General features: G+C 27.1%; 1 protein-coding gene and 1 long non-coding RNA gene across 2 annotated transcripts in view; one reads left to right on the top strand and one right to left on the bottom strand.

Moving 5' to 3' along the window:
- Positions 1-10,430, top strand: part of LOC107443648 (uncharacterized) — a 43,545-nt gene extending 33,115 nt beyond the window's left edge. The window contains exon 4 of the long non-coding RNA XR_001584012.4: positions 10,191-10,430. This is a non-coding gene — a long non-coding RNA (uncharacterized lncRNA). The remainder of the gene's footprint in view (positions 1-10,190) is intronic.
- The window catches only part of LOC107443647 (plexin-B), a 78,676-nt gene that overhangs the window by 16,536 nt on the left and 43,459 nt on the right, over positions 1-18,681 (bottom strand). The window contains exons 3-19 of the mRNA XM_043049925.2: positions 15,523-15,699; positions 14,293-14,421; positions 14,101-14,201; positions 12,861-13,005; positions 12,017-12,176; positions 11,764-11,860; positions 11,131-11,239; positions 10,621-10,749; positions 9,430-9,522; positions 9,257-9,341; positions 8,354-8,526; positions 7,481-7,626; positions 7,220-7,325; positions 6,542-6,678; positions 6,235-6,411; positions 5,303-5,399; positions 516-785 (exon numbers count right to left, since the gene is read on the bottom strand). Coding sequence (XP_042905859.1) covers positions 516-785; positions 5,303-5,399; positions 6,235-6,411; positions 6,542-6,678; positions 7,220-7,325; positions 7,481-7,626; positions 8,354-8,526; positions 9,257-9,341; positions 9,430-9,522; positions 10,621-10,749; positions 11,131-11,239; positions 11,764-11,860; positions 12,017-12,176; positions 12,861-13,005; positions 14,101-14,201; positions 14,293-14,421; positions 15,523-15,699 — 2,331 coding nt within the window. The remainder of the gene's footprint in view (positions 1-515; positions 786-5,302; positions 5,400-6,234; positions 6,412-6,541; positions 6,679-7,219; positions 7,326-7,480; positions 7,627-8,353; positions 8,527-9,256; positions 9,342-9,429; positions 9,523-10,620; positions 10,750-11,130; positions 11,240-11,763; positions 11,861-12,016; positions 12,177-12,860; positions 13,006-14,100; positions 14,202-14,292; positions 14,422-15,522; positions 15,700-18,681) is intronic.

Here is an 18,681-nt window from a genome sequence, read left to right as displayed (position 1 = left end):
TGGAATCGTTATTACATAATAGCGTGACAAAAATAATATACTTTATTCATGTCATTTTTATTGCTATTTATAACTTTCATACTATTTTATTTGATCATGTTATTGATTATATCCGAATAAAAAAATCAAACACTGAAATGATATTTTTTGCGCATAGTTCGTATAAAAGTAAAAACATTAATTGAGTAATAAATTTCAAAACTTTACTTTTTCACAAAATTTCATTATTAAATTTAAAACACTAAACATATTTCTTATATGCGATAAAATTATTCAATTTGTTTTCATTGAACAAACACATTTGTGAAGTTTACAAAATTTAAATTATAGTTAACACATTTCATTGTATTTTGCTATAAAAAAATAATTATAAGTAAGTCTATAAGGGAATAGTCTACATCATAAAAAAAAATTATTCTGACTTGCCAACAATCATGATTACCCTAGCAAATTAGAGAATATTTTCACAACACAATGTCGATGCATTTTTTAAATATAGATTTCAGCAAACTTACCTCAATGACTAAAGATTCTCCTTTGTACAGTTTAACTCCATCTTTGCTGAGGACATAAAATTTAGGATCAGGAACATAGATTATTTCATTGGGAAGGGTGGGGAAATAATTCTGCATTTCCCGCACTGGCTGTACATCATCCATGACAAAACCTATCTTCAAACGCATCTCGTCATAGCTGCGCCAGTGCTGACTACGCAATTTCAGTGAATCAGGGCGTACAGCTGGTGAAGGGCACAACATGGTTGATGCATTAGTAACTTGGCATACCTATATAGAGATGAAGTATTTACTATTAAAATCAAAAGCATATAAGCAGATATGTACAGTACACAAAATAAAAAATGGCAAAATAGAAACTTTGAATGAAATTGTTCAAATAGCTCTCAAGGAATCAAATTAACTCATTTAAAATTTGATAACTCAAAAACCATTCAACCAATTGCGCTCAAATTTTGTCTTTTAAAATCAATTTCTCTAAAATGACATAAAAATTTTCAATTGAAATTGTTTCCACTATTATTAAATAAAAAAATTATTAAAAAATATTTCATGTATGGGATTGACATTGGATTATTGAATTACATAATTGTGTGCAAAAACGCTTTTAGTTCACTTAAAGAGTTCTCAATAAATGGGGAAATACACAAAAACTAAAATTAACATTAAGGAGTCTCCCTAAGTTTTGACTACTCCCCATACCAAACAATTGGGACCATATTTTCCATATTGTGGCTAAAGTAACCCTTCTGTGTCTGATTTTGTAAATTAAATTATTCTGCTCCATTTAATTTACATATTTAAGGTTAAAACCTCCAACAAATAAGATTGAGTTATAGTAGGTAAAAATACAATCACTAGATCCGAAGTTATTCAGGGTATTAACTCTTTTCGCGCACACTGTATAACATTTAGTTATACCGTGTGCGCAAAAAGATTAATAACATTTAGTAATAAGTTCAATTTCCTTCAAAAAAAAACCAATAAGACATTGTGTAAAAAATTATTTTAAATAAGAACATAATTTCAATTTTTATTATCTACGTAAAAGAAGCACTACAAGATTGATATTTTTTTAAGTAAAAATACGTAAAAAGTAAAATTATTTAAATTAAAACTATTTCTCCTTAATTTTATGTCAGTTAATTTGAATTGCATAGTAAATCATTGCCAACTAAAATTGATTTTGAGAGATAAAAAAAATTATACATTAGATTGAGTTATTATGGAATTAAGAGTGTGTGTCATAATTGTATCAAGTTGGGTTGAAAGCCTTCACCTTTTTCTAAAATTAATAATTAAATAATGTATGAATAAATTAAACAACTATCCGAAAAAACTTAGAGCAGTAAGATTTCGCAAATTGAGTAAAAATCCTTACTCCTTTAACGTTAGGTAATTAAAAATGCTTTGTACAATAAAAACTAAAAAACTTTTGTCAACTCCAAACTGTTTAACTAATAATGCATACCGTTTCATTAACCACGTTATGTTCATTAAAAACCATCATTCTTGGCTGCTGAACAGATGTGAGGTTTGTGCCCATCACTTTGACATAACGTCCTCCACTGAAAGTACAAAAAAATACATCAATTTTCACACAATTTAGTGTTGGTTTATTCTATACTAATTAAATTTAAGGTCTAATTCAAATAGTAGGCTAGCTTTCCTTATTTTAAAAAAAAATTGAGTTAGCTTCACTTTTAAGTTCACTTAACTTTGTTTTTCTTTCTTTCATGTTATTTCAAAATTATGAAATTCAGGCTTATTTCTGATGCTAAACATAAAGCACCAAATATCAGTCATGATAGGAAAAACAAAACACTCATTAGACTAAGGTTCTGTATTTAAAGAAAAGAAAAATTGCCAACTTATTTAAATAGAGCTTTCTTGATAATACAGTACACAACAAAATCCATTTCAATAAAATGAAGATATCTAGATAAAAAATAGATAATAATTAAAGATAGAAAGACTGAAATACCTATATTGCCCAAAAGCAGTCAAAATGACTGCATTGTGAAAGAATAAGTAATGTATAAAGAAATTTGTTTAATATTAATTTTTAATATTTTCAGTTATATAACAAGTTATTAGTAAATATCAACAACAAATATAAAAGTCACAAAATTCTAAGAAATTGTGTCATTACATACATCATTGTTTTTCGAATTGAAATTAAAAAGCAGTCAAAATGACTTCCTTGGGCAATCTAGTGTTAACGATGTAATTAACAATTAAATTTTCATGCAATTTCTATTCACAGTTTACATTATGAAATGTGCGTTAAAAATAAGCAAAGAATATTTAACACCTCAATATACATGAGAAATGACTAACCATAATACATTGAGTGCATTGTATTGAACATAAAAATAATTTGTTAAGAAAAATGCATGAAAAACTCTTGATAAATCAGAACGATTCACTTTACATAAGTAAATTATTACATTAACTTTTCGATCAGAAAAAAAATGTAAACCAAAAGAAATTTATGACAAAACAGAGAATATTTTTAATACTAATATTTTTTAAAATAGATATTTAAACATCAAAATTTATTCATTTGTGAGAAATAGTATAGTTATGAAGACAAATAAGTCTTTTCGGTTTAAAGATTTAATATTTTTAACATCCATTAAACAATCTAATTACCTCATAAAACTTTTCAATGGGTGAATGTACCGCAATGTGGGATCAGATGTGTAAGTGAAAGGATTAGGGTATGTTATATTAGCACCATCTATTCGAAGTACGAGTTGAGAAACTACATAAGAAGGCACAGAAGAACGAGAAGTTCTGCAGCTTATTTGGCTACTACTTGCTAAAGATCTGAAACAAATGTAGCAAAACATTACACATCTATTGCATGTTTAACAAGTCTTACACATATTTAGGAGAATTAAATGTTTTAAAAAATAGTCATTACACCGACTATTCGTAACTGCAAATTTACCTCTCAACTCGACAAGGCAAATCATCTAGCATAACTTCAATTTGGCTTCCAATGTTTAGGTTAGTTCCCTTTAGATAAAGTCTAGTTCCACCTGACTGAGGTCCAACATTTGGATAAACCCCAGTTAGTTCGATAGCCTAAAGATTAAATATTTTTTTAAAAAAATAAAAACTTATTTAAACATACAGTGTTAAAAGAATACATAAATTAATGCATATATGCAACATATTTTGAATTACTAGATTTCAGAATAAAGCTTTATTAATGAATATATTTTTTATTAGTTAAATATTAAACTAATAAATATTGCATAGAATAATCTAACAAATATTATGTAGATATTGAGGTACAAGAGCTACTAATNCCTTTGTATAGTTTAACTCCATCTTTGCTGAGGACATAAAATTTAGGATCAGGAACATAAATTATTTCATTGGGAAGGGTGGGGAAATAATTCTGCATTTCCCGCACTGGCTGTACATCATCCATGACAAAACCTATCTTCAAACGCATCTCGTCATAGCTGCGCCAGTGCTGACTACGCAATTTCAGTGAATCAGGGCGTACAGCTGGTGAAGGGCACAACATGGTTGATGCATTAGTAACTTGGCATACCTATATAGAGATGAAATAATTACTATTAAAATCAGAAGCATATAAGCAGATATGTACAGTACACAAAATAAAAAATGGCAAAATAGGAACTTTGAATGAAACTGTTCAAATAGATCTTAAGGAATCAAATTAACTCATTTATAATTTGATAACTCAAAAACCATTAAACCAGTGCGCTCAAATTTCGTCTTTTAAAATCAAATTCTCTAAAATGATACAAAAAATTTCAATTGAAAATTTTTCCACTATTATTAAATAAAAAATTTATTAAAAAATATTTCATGGATGGGATTAACATTGGATTAATGAATTATATAATTGTGTGCAAAAACTTTTTTGGTTTGCTTAAAAGGTTCTCAATAAATGGCAAAATACACAAAAAATAAAATTCAAATCATGGGGTATAAAGTTTTGTGACCATACAATTGGGACCCTATTTTCCATACTGTGGCTAAAGAAATCTTTCTGCATCTTATTCCACAAATTAAATTATTCTGCTCTATTTAATTCCCATATTTAAGGTTAAGACCTTAAAAAAATAAGATTGAGTTATAGTATGTAAAAATACAATCACTAGATCTGAAGTTATTCAGGGTAATAACTATTGTTGCGCACAACTTTTTTGTTATGTATTTCCCACAATGCTTTCATGCACATCTTAAAAACCACTGTATAAAGCTGAATAACATTTAGAAATGAGTTCAATTTTCCTTAAAACAACACAATTAGACATTTTGTAAAAAAAAAAATATTTTAATTAAGAACAAAATTTCAATTTTTATTATCCATGTAAAAAAACACTAAGATTGATAATTGCAAAGTAAAAAAAAACGTAAAAAGTAAAATTATGAAAACAAAACTATTTCTCTTTTTATTTTATGTCAGTTAATTTGAAATGCATACTAAATCATCGTCAATTAAAATAGATTCTGAGATAAAAAAAAAAAATCATACATTTTATTGAGTTATTATAGAATCAAGACTGTGTGTCATAATTGTATCAAGTTGTGTTGAAAGCCTTCACCTTTCTCTAAAATTAATAATTAAATAATGTACAAATAAATTAACCAACTATCCGAATATACTCAGAGCAGTAAGATTCTGGAAATTGAGTAAAAATCCTTATTCCTTCAATATTAGGTAATTAAAAATGTTTTGTTCAATAAAAACTAAAAAACTTTTGTCAACTTTAAACTGTTTAACTAATAATACATACCGTTTCATTAACCACGTTATGTTCATTAAAAACCATCATTCTTGGCTGCTGAACAGATGTGAGGTTTGTGCCCATCACTTTGACATAACGTCCTCCACTGAAAGTACAAAAAAATACATCAATTTTCGCACTATTTCTAGTTGGTGTTTATTCTGTACTAATTAATTTTAAGGTCTAATTCAAATAGTAGGCTAGTTTCCCTCATTTTAAAAAAATTCAGTTAACTTCCCCTTTAAGTTCACTTAACTTTGTTTTTCTTACTTTCATGTTATTTCAAAATTATGAAATTCAAGCTTATTTCTGATGCTAAACATACAGCACCAAATATCAGCCATGATAGGAAAAAACAAAAAAAAGTAGAAAAAATGAAAATTATACATCAATTTTCATACAATTTCTTGTTGGTTTATTCTGTACTAATTAAGTTTAAGGTTTAATTCGAATAGTAGGCTAAGCTTTCCTTATTTTTAAAAAAATTGAGTAATTTCCCTTTTAAGTTCACTTATCTTTGTTTTTCTTACTTTGATGTCATTTCAAAATTATAAAATTCAGGATTATTTCTGATGCTAAACATAAAGCACCAAATATCAGCCATGATAGGAAAAACAAAATTCTCATTAGACTATGGTTCTGTATCTAAAGAAAAAAATTTCTCATGTATTGAACATGAAAATAATTTGTTAAGAAAAATGCTTGAAAAACTTTTGATTCACTTTACATAAGTAAATTATTATATTAACTTTTTATCAGAAAGAAAAATGCAAACCAAAAAAAATTTATGACAAAACAGAGAATATTTTTAATAGTTTTAAAATAGATATTTAAACATTAAAATTTATTCATTTGTGAGAAATAGTACAGTTATGAAGGCAAATAAGTCTTTTTGGTTTAAAGATTTAATATTCTTAATATCCATTAAACAATCTAATTACCTCATAAAACTTTTCAATGGGTGAATGTACCGCAATGTGGGATCAGAAGTGTAAGTGAAAGGATTAGGATACGTTATATTAGCACCATCTATTCGAAGTACGAGTTGAGAAACTACATAAGAAGGCACAGAAGAACGAGAAGTTCTGCAGCTTATTTGGCTACTACTTGCTAAAGATCTGAAACAAATGTAGCAAAACATTACACATCTATTGCATGTTTAACAAGTCTTACACATATTTAGGAGAATTAAATGTTTTAAAAAATAGTCATTACACTGACTATTCAAGTTTGTAACTGCAAATTTACCTCTCAACTCGACAAGGCAAATCATCTAGCATAACTTCAATTTGGCTTCCAATGTTTAGGTTAGTTCCCTTTAGATAAAGTCTAGTTCCACCTGACTGAGGTCCAACATTTGGATAAACCCCAGTTAGTTCGATAGCCTAAAGATTAAATATTTTTTTAAAAAAATAAAACAAAACTTATTTAAACATACAGTGTTAAAAGAATACATAAATTAATGCATATATGCAACATATTTTGAATTACTAGATTTCAGAATAAAGCTTTATTAATGAATATATTTTTTATTAGTTAAATATTAAACTAATAAATATTGCATAGAATAATCTAACAAATATTATGTAGATATTGAGGTACAAGAGCTACTAATAATTTTTATAGCAGATAAATAAGCAATTTAATCTAACCTAATATTAAAAAAAAAGTCATAAATGTAAATTAAAAATAAAGATTTCATCCAGAAACCAGAATAACATCATATCATAAAAAAAAATTAAAGATTACAATTCAGTTTAAATTTTCTTAAAACAAAATATATTATTTGATTTTAAAACACATTATTTAGCAAAATTTTCGCCCATTAATATTAATTTAATTTCCAAAAATGGCTTTTTATAGATACATAAAAAAAATATTATTACATGATATTTTCAGTTATTGCTATCAAGCATTGAAACAAACCTTGTAATGAAATTTTTCCTGAGCTCTAGTCACACCAGCTCTGTTCCCTACAACAACTGCAGCTGCCATTGGTCCATTCATGTTCACTCCAGTTCGACAAACAATTCTGAAAACAAGAATATAGAACATTAAAATGTTATTTAAGAATAGATTTCCTTCTAACCGAAAACACACCTGAAAGTCTGTACAATAAAAATTACTAGCAATGTCATTTTAAAAAGACATTAAATATCTTAACGTAGGAATAGAAATTATACAAACCGAACAGATATGCTGTATTCTACGGGTATGCAAGGGATTCCTCCTATAGTAACTTTATCCTGTATTTCTTCCTCGCTTGACCCCAAGTTACTTCCTTCGATTGTTACTAAAGTACCTCCCTCTAAAGGACCACTCAGTGGATGAATCTACGCATGGAAAACATTAAAAATTAAAATATACAAACAAAAAACCGTACCTAGATATATTATTTTGCAAAACAACTTAAAATTAAAGTTAAACAAACTAATAAATTTAGCCAAGATAAATCTTTAAGCAATTAGATTTTAAAAATAAATAAATAATATTCCAGAAGTCAAATGATAAATACATTATTAACTCCAATTGACATATATGCTTCTTACAAATACTGTCTTAAAAACGTATGAAAAGAAAATAAGCAAAATATTACATATTCGAGATATTATTAATCAAAAAATTCATTTATTTTTTCTTCCATAAAGTAAAAAGTACTAATATTGAATCAATATATATTTCATGAAATTCTATGAAAAATCTATTATTATAATTTTCAAAGTAATAAGGCAAAGTTATTGATCGCAACATTCATAGAATATACTTATTCCCAGAAAATTAATTATAACTTAACAAATTGTAACAAAATATCATTCGGCCTAAACATTGCTCTGTAAAATAAATATTGAGACTAACCTGTTGCATTTCAAAGTTTCACTACATTTTGTTACATTTAAAAGTATATATATAATTTAATTCTATTTAATGCTTGTTAAAAAATACTGTAATAATAACGAAAAGTGTTTTAAATAATTTACAAATCTCTTATGAATGAGTTATTGCATTTGGAAGAAAAGTTGATCAAGTAAGAAATGTGAAAAATTAAAAATTGTTAAGTACCCAGTCTATGTGAGGTGGAGGACAAGATGTGGCAACAGGATCAATGCAGCTTTCACTGTAACTGCAAGATGAACCACACCAAGCACACTGATACTTGCGTTCTCTGGTCATACATAAGGAACAATCAGCACGACCACCATGGCTTCCCAGAAGGTGACATTTATAAAGAGTAACTATAAGATAAAAACAATTATGACTAATCAGAATCAATATAAAAATACGTCTATTATTACGAATGAACTCTATTTTTAAGATTTGAGCAGCTAAAAATTTTTTTAAAACTTTAACTAAATTTTAGTGAAATAGACTCCTGATTTCGATCACTTTTGAAAAGTAATGTTACTGTAACTCTTTAACATTTTATCACTTTTATGCACTTACATTTGGATAAAAATTTGAGTATTTCCCTTCATTTGTTTGACATAAATAAAATAAATGTATAAATAAGCATATTTTTTTTAAGTCTATAAATTAAATGATGAGCTACACAGGGATGGCAAGTTTCTTTTAAGGTGGAAGAAAACCATCCTGGAAGAAATAAGATTTCCTTCAACCCAATTTTTGTGTTATGTCACTTTTTAAATAATTTTATATGACTGCTTGAAAAAATATCTTTTATGTATAACATTAAATAAATACTATTTGTTACATCACAAAATTATAATTAGTGATATTTAAAATGTTAATTAATTACTAAACAAGTTATAAGAACAACTATAAGATAAAATATAGGACAATTATAATCCTATAATTAATAGATAAGATAAACTAAAAGAATTATACGATACATAATATACAATTATAAGAATGATTAACATTATTGCAAAACGTTACTGTGATATAAAAGATAGCATTACTGATTTGCATTGAGCGTGTTATACAAAATTTTTTGATTAAGTTTACCATTTGTTTTATCGATGAATGTATCTCCATTCCATAACACAGTCAATGATGCTTGTACTTGTCCAATTTCAGCTTCATATGAATACTAAACATAAAGAAGACATTCGTTAAGAAATTGTAAAATTTGTTGATGATTACTGTATAATTATAAAAGAAAATATTAAATATCTAACCATGTTCTCAGCACATATAACTGTGTTATCCCTGACACGAGCAAATACCCTTTCTTTAGCGCCTTCAATTTCAACTACGCATTGAAAACCTTCCTGTAAAAATAATATTTTCTAGTTATAGTATGAGTATGATTTTATATCCAACATTACATGGACATAAAACCATGGTGAATAAGTTAAATGGCACAAGAGGTAGAAATGATTTTATATCCAACATTACATGGATACAAAACCATGGTTTCATAGACAAAAATATTACATACTCAATTAAACAAATTCAAATGGTGATGCAAACTTAGTCTGGCATAAATTAAAAAAGATAATCAAACAAAATAAAATCAGAAAATATCAATAAGATGCCTTGGGGCCATTAGAATAATATTTACTTGCAAAAAATTTCACTGTTAATAAATCAAAAGGATAATTAAAACAAGGAATTAATTCAGAGATGAGACGGGCTCGTTTATTAAAAAAAGGTAACGGTCATGGGCAAGCTTCGGATTTATTATAAAATTTTTATAAACATTTTTTCTGTTTTTAAACAAAGGTTTGGTTCAATTATTGAGTATAAAAAATTACAGCGATCTGCTACTTCTGTTCGGTGCTTTTGCTTTGTGAGGCTATAGCTAATTGTCAAATGATTTTATTTAGGTTAAGATATTTATTATATTTTTTAATTTTTGTCTAGTCTTAGAGATCAGTTTTTTTCTTTTACAGGTTAGTGATAGAAAAAGTTTTAATTTACTAATTCCCTTTATTAGCAATTAAAGGTTATGTGAGGAGACTGCAAAACTTGACCTTCATCTGATATATATTTAGGACTCTAAGTAATGATATGTATCTCGGGCTTGAATTAAAATTCTTCTATATCAGACCTCCAAAAGCAAGCCGGAGCTGATCTCTAGAAGACAATGAACAATTAGTTAACTTTTTTACTAAACTTAATAACGAAATGTAAATATTTTGCACACCTTTGTTCTGAACATAAACTGGTTATGAAACATGTTAAGAGATTTTTCCTCTAACAAACACAAAGCAGAGTTTGTGTATTAAACCAGATGTTTCTTTTTCCTGGTTTCAGGGATGCTCTCAGTATGAGGCGAATGTTTACTTGAAAACAAAACAGTTAAAAGGCTCCGTCTCATTCTAGTTGTGTGTTATGTTAATCTAAATACAAGAAATATAACTCACCAAGGGTGTTAATAAATTCTTGATACCTATGGAGATTTCTTTGCGAACACCATTCGGTAGTAAAATTTCATCATCTATGTTGAAACTTGGACAATGCTGACGACCTTTTATAAGAGAATTCTGAGGATTCTGAAAATTTGAATATTTCTCATTAATGTTGAATTCTAATACACATACAACTAAATTAGAACATCATTTGAATGTAATGATGAGGGTAGTTAATGTCTATAACTTAAACACTCCCACAAACCACATGAGCCAGGTCACCTAGGTGACTAGAAAAACTCCTTACCTGACTAAATTTTTAAACATATTTTTATACTACTCATTATCTATTTCATAGGAATTACAATTTAAAAGATTTATTTCCTCAAAACATTTTGTTGAATTTGCATTTTTTAATTAAATATTTTACTCCTTTACGAAGAAAATGAGACATATAATTACGAAAAAAAGACATTCTTGGTCTCTTAAAAAAGTTCAAGATGTAAAAAAAAAAAAGAAACTTACACTTTCTCCGACAATAACTCTCCGGGAACATGTAGTAGCATTGCTAGTACATGTATTTTCATGAACGCACCAACTACAAGCCCATGAACTAGTTACACACGCTTTACATCTGTAATAAAAAATATATATATATTAAATAAGATAGTTCATATATAACATTTTCAGGATAAATGAAGAAAAACGGTAGTAAACAGTTGATATGAGTTTAGCATTGATTGAAGTGTTAATTATAATTAAATCAAAGATGTATAAATGCTTTCTCTACAAATTACCCGAGGATAGAAAAACTAAAATGTTGAAAAACTGTTGAGAACAATAAAAGTATCAACACAAATGCAAGTTTAAAATTAGTTATTCTTCTGGTTAAAACCCTAATCATAATATGGTCTCATGACTAATTTTTATTACAAATTTTTATTACAATTTTTGTACAATAAATGCATTACATGTATTTATTTTTCTAAAACAAAACTAATATTTTTAATTAACCAAATACACATATATTGCGTATCTGTATTATAAAGACTATCACTATAAGGTTCACTATAACGATACAAAGTTGATGGTACAATGTGGAAAACAGATGAGTATAAAGAATAAGTAACAAACAGTACAATAAAAAGAAATACTTACGTTCGATGTACTTCACAATCGTAAAACACAAAAGGTCGATGGATAAAATCAGTTTCTGTTTCACTCGACCGAACAGCAAGATTAACAGTTACGTGATCTACAAAAAGCATCAAACATTGAAAACATGCCCATATTTAATAATAAAATGATTTTAAATGTTTTTACAAAACAAAAACTATTATTAAGGAATAAAAATTATTTTAAATTAAATATATATTAAGATTATTGTTACAATCACACAAAAGATGCAAACCTTCTGTAGGTAAAATCGGGGGCCTTGCTGGCATTACTGGTGTCATACATGCCAATCCGGTGTGTGTTTCTCTAGCCTGAATAGGTGGACCATCACCAAATACGCATAAGTAATGGGCAGCATATGGTAGTTGTGGCAACTGGTGAATCACTAATTCTACCTAAAATTGTAATGAAAATTTTAGGAATTTCTCTAAGAATTATTGAAAAGTTAGCAATAAAATCTGATAATGAAATGATGATATAAAAAAGAACTTTGATTGCAGAGTTATAGGCAATAAGTTATTTTATGTCTGTATAATTTCAGTAACTTTTTAAATTCATAAAAAATGATAATTAAGGTTTAGAAATTTCTTTTTTAATGACTAAAAAATTTTAAGCAAACTAGTAAAAAAAAAATCTAATTAATAAAACCAGAAAAATATTATTTAAAAAAATTTTTATCATTTAAGTCTTTTTAAATACAAGAAACAAGATTTTTTTATCAGAGTTTTACAAGAAACAAGATTTTTTTATCATGGTTTTGCAAGAAACAAATTTTTTTTATCAGGGTTTTACAAAAGTTTTGAACATTGGAGATGAGATTTTAAGAAAGATCTGTTTATAAGAAACCAAAACCTTTAAAAAAAATTAAAGCTTTAAATTTAGTGAAAGATTTGTGTAGTACCTAAATTTTGAAAACAGTTATAAATTAGAAATATTTCTTTAATTTGATCTTTATAATGTAAAAACATTATGTAGTGTCTGGTTTGAAATGGTATTTATTCACTAAAAGTAGGATTTCTTCAAGAAACTGCTTGCTATCTAATAAATTTAATGAAAAAAAGAATATGAATCCAACTTACTATAGACATGCTTTTATAAGGCAGCTGATCAGGTCTTACAGCCTGAAAATCTATACATTGTTTTGTTTCTAAGGATAACCACCTGGGGGAGCTACGATCATTAAATGACCATGTGGCATTCTGGCAAGCAACCTTGATTGTACACCTACAATGAAAGTAAATTTCTTTTAACTAATATACATAAAATACTACATTGACAAATAATATCTAAACGTATATAGTGACAGAATTTGTTCAAATCTGACCATATCAAATAAATGATTGGACCCATAAATTAATTTATAAAAAAAAAAAAAATCCATTTAAATTCAAACTATCTTAGGATAACTTGGTAAGTTATCATGCCAAATCATTTTTAAAATATTTTAATTTCTGGTTCTGATTCTGTAGCAATAGTCAAAAATATTTTTTCATGCTTATACTTTCAATAAAAAGATTAAAAAAAAATAGCGAAGGTGAGATATTTAGAAGTTATTAGATTGAATTATGATTAAATAAAGTAAGATTATCCCCTTTATTTATATTTATAAAATTATATTTAAAAAAATGAAGAAATCCCATAGAATTTTTTATCATGATTAATTTAAGTGTTAGGTTGAATAATAACTGCAAACAGTAATAAATGAATTGCGTGAAGCATCATTAAATTACCTTGCTAATAATGTTCAAGATATATTATATATTGCTTCAAATTGCTTTTTTAAATATGAGGTAACAATTTTGAAATGAACAATATCATTTACTAAAAATGTTACATAAATTATGAAATTCAATCTGGAATTCAATTGACTGGAAATCTTAAGTAACCACAATATTTAAAAAATCTTCAAAAAAATTCTTTAAATTCTTATTTATTAGAGAATACAATATTTTAGTTTACTTTAAAGTTATCTTCAATATTTTTAAATAAGGAGAGAATTTGATAATGACAGATGATACGATTTTTTTTTTTCACATAGCTGTTTTGCGCTACAATTTGGAAATTTTTTTTTTTTAAAATATTTTTATGGGTAATAATTTTCGAAAATTTTTTGTTTCTAGAAAATAAAGATATATTTAAAAATTCAGCACTCAAACATCTGAAATTTGGCTAATGCGGATATTTATACTGTACTGTTGCGAATTTTCGTTTCTCTATTTCTGCTTTAATGGATTAGTTAACTAAATGTTTAAAACTTGATATGGGGACAATAATTTTAAATCCTTGAACACTTGTTACAAGTAAAATGAATAAATGTACCTCCTTTCAAGCGAGCACCAACCACAGTACGGATTTCTGGCTTGCAGGCATTTATCACAGGTACTATATTGTTGACAAGTTTCAATACGTATTTTGCTTAGCTGTAATAAAACAGAGTGAAATGTTAAAACTAAACATATGTACATTATATTAGGTCATGCGTTAGTATGACAACTGGATTACTTTAATTACCTTATAAGGTGAAGCTGCATAAACATATTGTTGAGTAGGATCTAAAACAACATCACCTATTATTGGATTACCAGAATCTACAACTACTTCCTCAAATTCTTCAGCTTCCATACTACTTGTTACAAGCAACTAAAAAAGATTATTATTTTAGTAAAAAAAGTTGTAAAATTAAAAGTAGAAAACAAAAAAAAAAAATAATTGTCTATTTTAAGCACCATTACATTAAATCAATGAAATTAAAAATTATGATTCAGTTGCATTTTGGACATTAGCCTATAGCACTGATATAGCTGTATGTTTATTACTTACTAAGGTAACCTTTCTTTTTATTATTAACTAAGTCTTAATTCTATATATAATCAGATATTTAGACAAAATCATTAACCATCATCATGCCATCTTAATAGAAAATTTTAGTTGAACATAACGAGAAAAAAAACACTAGTATGTTGAATGTTGATTTAAAAACTATTAAACTTTTAAAAAAAAGCAATAAAACTTTGAAAAAAAGCTATAGACTAACTGTAATCAAGAGAACCATAAAAAATATTAAGTGTAAAAGACAAGAAGTGATTTTTATATTTTGGCGAATGTCTACATTTAGTATTTTGGTGAATGCTAATTTTTTTTAAAAGTTTCTTTTTACAACAGCAAATGCCAATATTCAGTCTCTTAGCAAGGTTATAAGTGAGAAAAAACGTTACATTTTTCTTTAGTGCATGTTGAATGTTGTCATTTACTGATATACATGCATAATATAGATTTTTAACCAATATTCCAAACACTCAGAAAAACAATTATGTGGATGAAAGAATTCAATAGAAATTTGTTTAAACATTTTATTTTGATTATAGCTTAAAATGATTCTAAACTTAAAAAATTAAAAGGAAAAATAATAACGTAATGATTAAATAAGTTGTATATTACTTCACTTGTTGAAAGCTAGATAATGGATTTAAATCAGAGATTTGGAAAATGTATGCAGCATGTTCTAGTATGGCCTTTAAAAATAGAGCATTTAAAAATGGAGTAATTGTTTGGTAAGGTATGTGCATTGAAAAACGTCAAGCGAAACAAGAATTAAAGCACACAAATTATTAATAAAATTATAAGAGTGGCTATAAAGAAAGAATTTATAAAAATATTTATAAAACAGTATGAAATGCAATTGCATTAAAAAAAATACAATTATGTAAAAGAAGAAACACTATTCTCGTAGTTAGTACATACTTTTTTCAGCACTCCATCCCCTGTACCAACAAATGCAACAGTATGCTGACCAGTGGTAGTCATGGCTACGCTAGTAAGGGTGGTATTGGAATAAACTATAGCTGCTAAGGATGATATTGGCACGGATCCATTCAGTTTGACTGTTTCATTGCAAAAATTCAGTATGTTTCCAGCTTTCTGCAATGAACAAAATAAATTAATTAAGAGTTCAGTAAATATGAAGATAAACATAGAAGATCCTGAAATAAATAATTAGGCATTGTACAGAAAATAAGGCAAAAGCATATTATTATTGACTTAAACCATTTAACTGAGGACACTGAACAGTTCAACTTAGTTCTGGATATGATCTTTGCATTTCTGCATAGTAAACCAGGTCCCTCCCTCTGAAACTGTGCTTGTTAGAAAAATTTTACACTAATTTGCCCAGGAAATGCAAACGTTAAAGCAGGGGTCTGTTTAGAAGAAACGGACCTTCACAAAATATCTTTTCATAAAAACGGACCCTTCACAAAATATTTTAACTTAAAAACGGACCCTTCACAAAATATTTTAATTTAAAAACGGACCCTTCACAAAATGATTTTTCTTTTAATCGAACCCTTCACAAATTTGTTTATCTTCATTATTATTTTGTTAATCGAATAAACCCTTTCCAGGGCAGAAAACAAGAAAGATGGATGTAAACGAATTAAGTTTTGCCCTCAGCAAACGATTCTTCCATTATTAGTCCGAAATTAATATTCTGCGTTCAGCAATATAGGCTAAATACCAAATATTTGTATGTTGCATCTCTAATTTAGAAGCAGCAATTGTTGTTTATTTTTTAAAATTTAATTTTTTAATTATAATTTTATAGTGTTGAGCATAATCTTGTATGTCTTTACAATTTAAAAACTACTTGAATAAGTTTTTTTTTTTTGCAATAACGGACCCTATTTGCACAAATTCATAAAAGCGGACCCTGGTTGAAAGAATATGAGTAATTTTTTCACAATTTCACGAAAAACGGACCTTTCACAAAATGTCTGGACAGACCCCTGGTTAAAGAGTTAAACTATTAAATAATACCTAATGTTTGCTAAATTAAAAGTTTAACAAACATTCATTTCCCCTCTCCCCTTAAGAAAGATGGTTAAAAGGATGTTTAAAGAATGTAACAGAAAACATAAAATTTCGAAGATAGTTTAGAACAAATTAATATATAAATTTCACTAACAGTTCTGAGCACTTCTTTTTCATGTTTTAAATTTTTCTCAAAAAAAATATATATGTTCCTGCAAGTAAGTACAAGTCATAATCATTAGGATTACATTAGAAAACTTTAAAGATTTATACATGAAAGCTTTTACGTCATGACGCTAAATTCTTAAATAAATATAGGATAATTGATTAATTGGTTGTCAATTAATAAAAAAAATTACTATCGAATAAAAATTACTAAAAATTAAAGCAACCTCTGAAAGGAGTACACAACCTGCGGCCCGCCAATTGTCGAAATGCAGTCTTTGATAGCAACTGAACATAATGAAAAAATTAATATATTATAATATAATAAATATTATTATGTGTATATATTAATTAATATAATATATATTTTCCCCTTTTTAAAAATGAAAAAAAAAGTCGGAAAATTTGAATCGCGCATCACTTTTAAACACGCTCATATTGCGCATCGTAAATCTGTGGTTTTTCGATAGCTTTTCTGGCGAGTATAGCAACGCGTTTCCAATTCGTTTTAAAAATCTTATTATTTTTAATATATTATTTTTTCTGTAATGCAAAATTTTGTTAATCCAGTTATTATTTTTGACGCTTTTTATTTGTAACCCTTTCTTCGTTAATCCAAGCGACATTTCGAACTTTTTTGTCTGCAGTTATTGTGGGATTTCCAAGCAGTTTTTAAAATCCCGACATTTCTAATACGATATTAGTTCGAGCGAGTTTCCGCGCTCTGTTTCATCGTCAGTCTAAGCTCGTTTTTTCGGCAGTCATTGCTGTCTGAGGTTTTGAAAATCCTGATGTTTTTAATATGTATTATTACGACACTTGAATCACCCATTAAAATGTGTGCTCTATTTGAGATTTCATTGCAAAATATTTTTTTTTTGTGTCTTTTATTATTTTCGACGTAATTTTTGAAAGTCCCAATATTTTTAATACTATACTTTTACGACCTGAGAATTGCAAATCTCGTAATTTAATTACCACTTTGACGTGCTTTATTTCTGACGATCTCAACGTCAATTCAAGCCATTATGCACTTTTTTTTTCTTTCTTTTTTTGAAAATTCTGATATTTTTAATACAACTAGGAATGTAACGAATATTCGGCCCGTTTGCCGAATACTCGGTTGGCCGAATGTTAGGCCAACCGAATATTCATTGAATTTACCGAACACTCTTGGAAAAGTATTTTCTGATGATAAAGTTTCTTTTCTTTTTTAATTTGAATAAATTAAATTAAGAGTAATCTAAAATAGTATTTTATATTACACATTATTAGAAATAGTTTTTACACATATTTGTTAAGTTCTAAAAATCATGTGCTAGCAAATTTATGTTCTGGAAAACAATTGGAAAAGCGAAATTTGAAAAATTGAAATTAGAATATTTTATACTTAACCATAAATTTTTTGCACTGCTGATTTTTTGAAAAATTACTTTTAGGCAGTCAATTTGGTCTTCTTTTTTTCCAAAACTTTTCTTTTTAAGAATTGAGAACGATTTTTTCCCCCTCGCTTTCGCTGTTTTTATTATAGTGCGGCATTTTAAAAGAGCGTTTCTGATAGACTTCTTTTATTGTCTCTTCGTTTTCTTTTTTTTCTTTCTTTTCTGTACGGTAAGACAGGTAACCGGTAAAAGAAAGTTGTGATTTTGAACGTTAAAGTTATATTTTAAGAAATAAGAACAATTTTTTGTTTCAGTTTCTCTTTTGCTATTATTAACTTTCTTTTTCAGCATTTTTAATATGACACGGCATCTCTTTTAAAGAGCGTTTCTAATAAACGTTTTCTTTATTTTTTTATCGTCACTTTTTTCTAAAAATACGGTAATGTGAAAAAGTTAGATTTTTAGCATTAAAAAGTTAAGAACAAGTTTTGTTTTGGTTTATATCTAGCTTTTACTTTTTTAAAAAAAACCTCAATGTTTATCAACG

This window comes from Parasteatoda tepidariorum, chromosome 2 (genome assembly GCF_043381705.1).
Source record: "Parasteatoda tepidariorum isolate YZ-2023 chromosome 2, CAS_Ptep_4.0, whole genome shotgun sequence".
NCBI lineage: Eukaryota > Metazoa > Arthropoda > Arachnida > Araneae > Theridiidae > Parasteatoda > Parasteatoda tepidariorum.
Note: the sequence above shows the minus strand (reverse complement) of the source record. Positions and strands in the feature narration are given on the sequence as shown.